Below are 10,267 nucleotides of genomic sequence, written 5' to 3' on the forward strand. Positions count from 1 at the left end.
AGTGATCAGTATTATGATTTCCACGTATGCCTCTGTTATAGAAAATAATAATGATAATAATTAAATAAGCAATAATGATAATTTGATTAATCATCAAAGGCAGATAATGTATGGTGCTTTTAAATAAAAGCGCACTGTCGTTACCGTATACTAAGAGGACAAAAACTTGAACAGTAGGACTATTTGAAGTTTGGAGTGATTTATCATAACGGTGTGTTAATGAGATTTTTGCACTTCTTTTGAAATAACATTCAGTTGGTCACTGTTATTTATAAGGCGTTGAGTATTATTGGCGGCAACACACTGTGATAAGGCAACCCTTCTAATTGCTTCCTACTGATTGATATTTGCCAGTTTGTGATCATATTTTATTGAGTCAAGTGTATTATTTTCAGAAATAATTACATATCTCGATTTGAATGATGGCTAATACATCTCGGTGGAGGGATTTTAAAAGAAGCCTAGGCCTCTGGGGCTTGGTAAAGTTACTTGGGAAACATACGTTATAAATATAGCAGTTTTATGCTCAGTGTAAAGGTTTTAAGGTTATATAGCCCGATATTTCATTGTCTTATTATCGTCACGATATGCAGCATTGCACCTATGTTATTTACAATATTTACTTCGTACTCTTTGAAATAAACCATGGCTTATAACTTTTTCATTGAGTTATTATGATTGCAGATAATTTATTTGAGAATGTATAATAACTCACTTACCTATGTTTTCGCAGTCTTCATCAGTGGCAACTCAGTGCAAGGAAGCAGAGTCACATGTTTAGTATTCTATTCCAATCAAAGGATCAACGTTCAAAGTAGTATCAATGTTGTGATAATAATAACTGTAATCAGTTCTGCCGATAACATAGTCAATTATTAATTTTGACTCTATATACGTCAGGGGCGGATTTAAGGGGGGGGCAGCCCCCCCCACACTTTTGGAAGTTAAAAAAAAAAAAAAAAAAAAAAAAAAAAGAAAGAAAGAAAAAAATAAAAAAGAATAAAATGTTCGTCCAAAACGCCTCAGGGGTTATTTTTAGGCATCTAGAACACAACAATTTCGCGAGGGGCGACCACCTAGGGTAGTGTTATCTCGATCAGCCCCACTTTCGACCTCCCTTTCGGCCACCACTTTTGGACATCTCTGGATCCGCCCCTGTACGTATGAAAGGAATGATAATAATTAATGTTCTTGAGATAATGTAGGCAGGCCTATTATTATTAATTTACCATTAATAGAGCAATGCAAATTTTAATTGATGTTTACACTTTTGTATATTCCTTAATTCTGAGAGAGAACCAAATATTTTTTTTTGTAAACTGCTGTCTTGTGAGACCGTGGGGTAGTTGTCTATTAATATTGTTTGTTTTCAAATTCTTTATGAACTCTGATAAATGTATTTATTTTATTTTCTCTATTTGGATATCTAAGAATTATTACATTATTTTTTTTACACCATTTTATTGACGGCGCCAAACATAAAATATTTATTATCTATTTTACAAAGATGCTTCTCACCAATTAAAGTTTAAAGTTAAATTAATTTTAATTTATTACTAGAAGTTTTACGGTATTATCATCATATGAACCTCATCTTCACATCATCCTCCTCAACATCATCATCGTCATTATCATTATCGTTATCATCATGGTAATAATCAACAACAACATCATCATCATCATCACTAACAACAATATCACCATCATCATTATAACCATTATATTCATCAACATCATCGTTTGTGAGCTGATCGAAAGTGATTGTGACACCAAATTTTCAAAGATCAAATTTTCTAAATTTTCTAATTGAGCTCATATTTACCAGGAATGATCTGACTGGATTCATGTTCTTTTGAACATAATAGGCCTAGTATTATTTCTATTTTGTTTATGCTGACGATTAGAATCAGGATGGTGATAATGATGATGGTGAAGATTACATCATTATTAATGACGATGAGGCTTATATACTCTAACTGCTGATGATAGTAATGGTAATGATAATGATGCTGCTGATGAGAATCTGGAAGTTCAATGCTCTGTAAGATAGACAGATTCACAAAATCTTCTGTTCATGCCCTTGTTGTAAACAGATTTTTCAAACCTAGAGATATTATTTATTGTAAACGTTTTGTGTCAATCATAAATGCATTCTCCCAAAGATAATAAATAGCAGAAGATTGAGAAGCTTTCCAATATAGTGGAACATCCGTTCAAAATGCATTGTGGGTACACGGAGAGCAATTTGACTCCGTCCACATGGCGGCACTGTATATCGATAATAAAGGCGCCGCTCGGGTTCGTTTGTTTCCTATAGTTTCTCCACATAGTCCAATGGTCAAATTTTATCCCGCTCGCGGAAGGGCGGATGTTCCATTGATTTTAATGCAATACGCAGAACAGCTCATTCTTCTGCTCTTTAAGTTCTTTCATTATCCATAATTGACGAATGGCGATTCACTTTCACTTTATTTTTTGAAAACGACTAAATATTAGCAAAACATCAAACTATTTTCTGTGTCATTATGCTTTCTTTAATAAAAAAAAAATACAAAAAAAAACATGAGAATTATAGAACAACTTTTTTGGACAATTGAAAAAAGAAACAAAGTTATTTAAAATAAAGTTATTAACATATTTCAGTCTAAATTTTAAGATAAGGTTTTTCAAATTTGGTTAAATTTACTTAAATTATCTTTAACTTTTGTATTTGTTTTATGCTTTGTTCTATGTTTCATTATTTGTTCGTTATACGTAATAATAATAATAATAATAATAATAATAATAATAATAATAATAATAATAATAATGAAATGATATATTAATAATAAAATATTCTTAAATTTGCAATTGTAATTATAATTATTACTATTTATTACTACTACTAATAATATTTATCTAATAGTAAATATTACGCTAAGTATATCAGCCCTTTTTTCTGTTCATACTTTAATATAAATTAATCTGAAGACAGTGGAGTTGTTTAACCTATAATACAATAAGAATATGCTGAACATTATTTCAGTATTTGCCTACCTTTGAACATGACTATATTTCTGATACGTAATCTTAAAAGCTTTTGATACGTAAGTATTGTTTGTTTGTTTTTATTTAATGCTCATTTATTTACAGAAACAAAGACATTAATGGGGAAAAAAAAAACAATTACAAAAGAAAAAACATCACCATTTGATTAAAAAACATACATCAAAATCGATTTATACACAATTGGAAGAAATGGCCCATCAAAAATTTACCAATAAAAAGAAAACAATAGAAAAAGACACGAAAAACTAGACAAAAATTACACATGGAAATAAGGAAACGAGAAGTTGTTTACAAGGACAAGCAAACAGTACATCAAGAAGTAACCGAATGAAAAGGAAGGCAAAGGATTGAAAACAGACATGGAGCAAGGAAATAGTAACGTAAAATAGTAGACCTAATGTAACAATATGTGCTACTTATGTTTAGTAGATGTACTTTTCGTTAAACCTATAGGCATTTTGCAATGCCTATAGGGAATGTATTAAACTGCCACGTAAATATAATAAACTAATAAAAATATAAAGTGCTAATAGTTCTTTGTATATTTAAATTATCCACTGTACGCTGCTATACAGTACGGTAATGAACTTTCAACTGAAAATTATTCGTCACCAATTGACAGAAATTTAAATATAATTCTTATTTTTCCTATAATTTTTCTTGAAATAAATTTAAAGATTTGCGTAGTAAACCGTTTTTAAATAATTTAAAAATAGATTTTTTAATTTGTCATTTAATTAAAGTTCATAACTTGTAAAATCCGTTTCAATGTATATCGCTTCTTTTTGATTTTGGAAATTTTTTTTTTTCAATTTTGATAGAACTATGCGATTATGGGGTTCTCGTCGTTCTTGTAACGCTGCTTACATTGTAACATCAGTCATTGTAAATCCACCCTCGTTTACAGAGTCCCTGTTCTTGAATGCGATCAGAAAACAGATGATCCCGCCAAGAAGAAAAGACAGTACGCCCATTCCAATACCCATGCCTATGACTGCGCCTGAAGAAATTAGTATTATGTGGTTAGTGTGAAATTATGTATAATTACGCTTACTTTAGTTGTATATAGCAAATTACAAGTAAATCAAAAGGTCTAATCATATCATGACTCTATACATTAGATAGAAGTAAACATAGTATAACTTTGATTTACCGTAAGTTTAGTAGAGACTAATTACAATTTTAAGCCCAACACTGTCTATAGAGATACAATCTCTTAGAAAGTACGAAAATGTTCATTCAAGTCAATAGCAGCGGAGAGAGAGAAGTAGTAATTTAAATTGTTTGTCTCATTCTTATTCTCACTCTTCTATTGCCAAACAAAAACATATCATAACAATTATACAGAAAAAGAAAAACTACTGATTACCCTGATTGGCAGGGACATTCTAATTAATATAATTACTATCCAATCAAAGTAAAGCTCAAGGTTTCTATAAACTCACTTTCATATAGGCCTATTAATTGTGTTACCACTGTACTTTTTAAAGCTTTCTTTCCATAGAATCGCTACACAGTCGCTACTTCAATCCTTGCCATTTGTAACTGTTCCCGACGCAATCGGCAATACCATGTAGCGATTTTATGGAAACCAACACTGCTCTCACCGGCGTCTGAGAATGCTACCCGACTCGTGCCAGACAGATTGACAAAGTTGAACCACTTTCAACTTTCTCGCTCTGTCGCAAACGAAACATAACCATTGACCAATCACCCACCGAATTTATTAAGCGTCATATATTTCTCAACAGTCATCATTTTTCTTTTATTTATTTATTTATTTATTTATTTTTTTTTGGCCGAAATCGATGATGTCGAGTTTCGGTAAGAAGTTACTGAACAACTTCCAATATTTACGTTGTAACATTCTGAGACAAATTTTCAACGTAATTGTTGCATGGACATATTAATTATTTAGGCCTATTAATTGGATGTTTGGGATTATTTTATTATGAGCCTACAGTCTAAAGCCGGGCACTCACCGCGTCGTCCGACGGTCGCACGACTGTTAGCCTCTGAATCCAACACCGCTTACTGTGAGCTCTACACGACGAACATTTTTAATATTTTTTCTTCAACCACAACAAAAGCTTTAATGTTTATTATGACGCAGTGCATTATTTAATCTCTTTAGCATTATAGCATAGACCTAATAGGTCCATGATTATAGCATTACCAATGTATTACCTTTTGAATACATCTTGCTATCTTCAACAGTGTCTTCTGGGACCGATTGTAAACTATCTGCATTTGCATATATAATATATTCCTTTAAATAAAATATTGAAAAAGTTACAGTATATTATATTGTCAATAGCATATGGGGGTTTACGCTGGTCACTTAGCGGAGTGATGATGATGATGATAATAATAATAATAATAATAATAATAATAATAATAATAATAATAATAATAATAATAATAATAATAATAATAGGGCCTAATAATAATAATAATAATAATGGTAATAATAATAATAATAATTGTCGACTTATATAGCGCCTGTTGTAGAGACTTCCATGAGCATAGAATTATTAACCCCCGATCATTGGATCAAGCACATATGGAACACATACGTATGTCCATTGGGAGAATTCCATAATGTTGCAGCTGTAGTCAGAGCATTTTTGTGTTTGAACCCACCAGGTACCACTTTTACTCCTAGGTGCATGGGAGAGACAACCGTACAACCATAGGTAAAGTGCCTTGCCTAAGGACACAAGCGGAATACACAGCAAGGGATTGAACCTCCGACCTCAACCTCAAAGTTGAGAAGCAGAACCACAATTGTCCTTACCCAAGATATAGGGTGCACATACACAAATATTCATGTCCGTCGAGCTTAAAGCCCTTTCCAAACTATATAAACTACCTAAACATGGCCATGATGACATCAGTTTTTGTCAAATAAAATTTGGTAGTCTAGACAGGGCTTAATGCTTACGTCAAATCTATTATTAATACACTTACATCTTTCGTGATTTGTCCTGCTATACCAGTAGTCATATTAATCAGTGGCATTCGGATAACCATCTCACCGGTGTCAATGTTCTTTTGGAGTTTGTCCCGGGCCTCGGCAATACTCGGTTCGATCTTCCCAACACCCCCTTGGATTGGTGCCACATCATACAAGAAGAACCTTACAAAATTTCGATCGTTTTCATCAATGCGTAACTTTAATGGAAGAAATACAACAATTTTTGCTCATTTGAATCTGTTTATATCACGGCGAAGTGTTAACTATTTATGTGTCGCGGCCAATACTAATAGGCATGTGATAGGCAAATTTATAATAATATTAATAATAATTAATAAATAAATACAGGTCTCCCTCCAATTAAAGACCACTTTTGGGACCGGGGTTTCTATGGTCTTTGGGAACTAATTACAATAATAAAGATAAAAGACATTTCTTAATTTGGGACCACAGTAAAGTGGTCTTAAATTGGAGGAGGTATTTAATTTGAGGGGTCCTTAATTAGAGGGAGACCTTAATATCAATAACAATATGCAATTATAATCAAGCTTTGATTGTACTACTGCAAAATAATAACAGATGAAGCCATAATTTCCAGCAAACAATGCTTGAAGGCCATAATTAGGCCTGATGTAATTTTTTGAAGAATATAATGATTCTTTTTTCCGAGCAGTGGACTGATGGCTTTATCAGTTAATTACCTTGTTGTCTATCGCCTATTGGCCAATATTTTATGATATTTTTTATTGTATTTACTGTATGCTCCCTGTCATTTGCGTTTACGCTGTTGGAAGTGAAATAAAATAAAATATAAAATACAATAAAATGTAAATGATGACGTCATATTTGATTTACCACACTACTTATATGCCTATTTGATCTTACACAATGGAGGACATTAATTATATTACACAAAAGGTATAATACTGTATTTACTTGGACGTTGGGTGTTCGTAGAGGAGTGACGTCAGCATATTTTGATATGGCTGCCTGGACTCGTTGATAAAATACTAGTTTATCACTGTTGATCATCTCATTATAGTGGCCTGGGAAAGATAATTACAAAATTGTACATAACTTTTACATTTTTAAAAATGTCATTTTTACCCGCGCGTACAAAACCGCTTTACATTGTCAACGAGTACGTATTACAAATAAGGCCACGCACTCAAAATAGTAATTCATAGGACGTAAAAACATGTTTACTAAACGCAAGTAGACAAACTATTGCAATATTAAGAAGTTCATAATTATGACAAATCTAGGGAGTGGTTCGTACTCTCAACCTGACTTTAGAGGAATCGAACCCTTATGTATTGTATTTCTGCCCATATGTAAGGCATTATATTGAACTTCTTATTCTCCACCCAGGATTGTAAATCGGTACACTGGCTGAGACGACTCAGGTACCTGGTAAGATGCTTAGTGCAGTGAAAGTCTGTGTAAATTGCGACATGTCTCTATACCCTGAACTATTGAGAATATATGTCACTTATGCCTATCAACAACCAGGGTACCAATCCTAAATTAATGCTGTTTTTGTAGGAAATATCAAGTCAATATTGGAAAGGATTAAAATTAATCAAAATTATCACGTGGGAAAGATTTAGTGAATCACAGTTATTCGAATCTGTTATATTTTTTTTCTGTTTGGATTAATGTTAGGATTAGGCTTGCTAGAAGGTATAAAAATATACCTCGTTGGGATTAATAAAGGCAACAAACCGAATATGTATCTAGCATGAGTACTACATTTAGTAATGTTTAATTCTGTATATTATTACTACTATTACTGACTTGATATCTCAAATTGTAGAAATTCGTAGTTATCAGTTTTCATACAACTCCAAGAGGTGAATTCTGTGACTGAAGGTTCACGATAATTAAAATCAAACAGTTGCTCCTCAAAAATGATCTTGCTGATATCCTACAATTTGGATTCCAAATAAGAAGAGTTATAGACGAAATAAGAAATTTGAAACTACTAATAAATAAACACCGTGAGATAAAAAATATATATTTGAAGCTTACAGTCAAACAGTGAAAAGTATAAGTTTAAAAGCCTTGCATTGACCAAATTACATAATTTAAACATTTAAAAAAAAGTGTATTCATTATAATATATTCATTGCCAATTGTATTTAGAAAAGTACAATAATATAATATGACATGATACGATTTTGTGACGATTTTTTAATGATATATACTTGTATAATATTACGTAATTTTATAATTTCATGTACCTTTGCGTCTCTAACAATGAGTTGAACTGGTACTTGAGTTTCCCAGGACAAGTCTGTAACCTCAATCCAATTACTCTGTTAATTAGAAAAGAAATTTCTCCGATTTTGTTTATTTTTAATTACTATAATAATATGTTAACAATAAAAGTAAAATGCTATCGTAATCGCTTGCTATAATAATACTGCTTTGCTAAAATTATACTGCGCCCGTGAGTAGGGGAGAAGTGCTCACAGTGATTTAAGCAACGGATTTAAAAAATAAATTGTAGACTTTAACGTGCAGTTACCAGATAACGATTAAAATTGTATATCTTACCATTGCAAAGTACCACTCCCATACGGTAGGGAAAGGGTCGATGGTAGGCCAATCATATCGAATTGTAATCCATCTTTCGCATGTCATCTCTCTGCAGATTGACTGCGTGTGAATGAAACAATTATTAGTATTATTTGAATAGGCTAATCATTCGTAAAATTAGTAGCATATCGAAAGTATTGAGTTAATGTTTTCTCTCTTTTGCTTTATGCTGTGGTCGATTTATATGTATCATGACATTATATTGACAAGGATGATGATGATCATCATTCTCATCATCATCATGGTGATCATCATCATCATCATCATCATCATCATCATCAACAAAAACATCATCATCCTCGTCGCCGTCATTATTCCCATCATATCATATTATCGTCCTTACAACCATCGTCATCATGCTCATCATCATCCTCATATTACTCATCTTCGTCGTCGTCATCATCATCATCATCATCAGGCCAAAAAAAATATGTTGTGTTGCCCTTCGCGATCGACCGAAATTTTTCAAAAAATCGGGTCGGCATTTTTTTATTAATTTTTTTAAAAAATAATTTTGTTCAAAGGTCTTCCTTTCATTTATGTACAAATTCGAGCAATACCACTTCCGAAATTACAATTTAGAACATTCATTACCTTATGGTATATTGGACAATTAAAATAAAAACAGGCTTATGTCTATCCATCGCTTTAAAACTAGTACATAGCTAGACATTTTAGGATCCGTTACGGTTTTAGGTCAACCATGAACAAAATTTTTTTGTTCTCGAAGTTTTATTTTTGATAAATTTATTTAAATATAGACTTGGTTAGTACGGTATTTATTCCGTCATTACTTTGAATATTTTTTGTTTGGCAAGCTTGGCATTGTTCTATTGTGGTACCTAGGCCTATGAGGCCTTAGGCCCAGGATCTTCATAACAGGAACTGCAGTTTGTGGCCTATCCTATTTCAGGTACTAAAAAAAATACGACCGACCGACACACGATATTTTTCTATTTAAGGGCAATACAACAATTTTGTTGGCCTCATCAGCAGCAGCAGCAGCCTCCTCTGATCATCACCATCATCATCATCCTCTGATCATCATCAAAATCACCATTATTAACAACATCATCATTTGCTAGCTTATGTCATTGTTTAATATTTGCACCACGTGATCAAAGGATTCCGCTCCGTCTATCTCTAGCAAACGCCTCCACACTTCAATTGTGCAGCTAACATCATATAAGCACAAATTGCAGTAGTCCCTATTTATAGTTTACAACTACGTGGTCTTTGCTCTGCTTCTGGGACGTCTTATTCAAGACGGTATTAATTAACAATTATTGAACAATATGTTTAACTTACGAATCAAAACATATAATTAAAATATATTCTAATAAGTCCAACATTTTTAATTAATATTTATAATGCTCTCTTACTGCTCCTTTGTAGATCATGTCCCCGTCCAGTTTTAATATTTCATACATGCTTCCCATTCTCACGAATCCATCGCCAATTGGTATTGCATCTCCAGAAAGCGACGAAATCGGAAAGTAGGAACAGTTTCCAAGGATATTATTCATCGAATATGTAACACCTATTAATTGAAAACAAGTAATTGGATACTATTGACTAATGATTACTGCACATTATATATATATATATATATATATATATATATATATTTATATATATATA

At 32.3% G+C, this 10,267-nt stretch overlaps 1 protein-coding gene across 1 annotated transcript; it reads right to left on the reverse strand.

The window, feature by feature from the left end:
• Window positions 1-2,118: 2,118 nt before the first annotated feature.
• Window positions 2,119-10,167, reverse strand: LOC117124479. Its single transcript, XM_033270716.1, has 8 exons — window positions 10,009-10,167; window positions 8,585-8,686; window positions 8,269-8,343; window positions 7,823-7,952; window positions 6,962-7,071; window positions 6,019-6,222; window positions 5,236-5,317; window positions 2,119-4,048 (listed from the first exon to the last, which is right to left on the reverse strand). The coding sequence occupies exons 1-8, from the start codon at window positions 10,150-10,152 to the stop codon at window positions 3,912-3,914; spliced, it is 984 nt and encodes a 327-aa protein (XP_033126607.1). The 5' UTR covers window positions 10,153-10,167; the 3' UTR covers window positions 2,119-3,911.
• Between the last annotated feature and the right edge of the window lie 100 nt (window positions 10,168-10,267).

This window comes from Anneissia japonica, unplaced genomic scaffold (genome assembly GCF_011630105.1).
Source record: "Anneissia japonica isolate Jap-2015-1 unplaced genomic scaffold, ASM1163010v1 scaffold665_len1252844_cov201, whole genome shotgun sequence".
Classification (NCBI taxonomy): Eukaryota; Metazoa; Echinodermata; class Crinoidea; order Comatulida; family Comatulidae; genus Anneissia; species Anneissia japonica.

Bases quoted from the DNA above. Each gene is read 5' to 3' on its own strand.
- LOC117124479 (XM_033270716.1), bottom strand. From the start codon at position 10,152: ATGAATAATATCCTTGGAAACTGTTCCTACTTTCCGATTTCGTCGCTT. The intron at 7,953-8,268 runs GTACATGAAATT...TCCAAATTGTAG, and splicing joins TCATTGTTAGAGACGCAAAG to GATATCAGCAAGATCATTTT. The intron at 6,223-6,961 runs GTAAATACAGTA...CTTCCATTAAAG, and splicing joins TACGAACACCCAACGTCCAA to TTACGCATTGATGAAAACGA.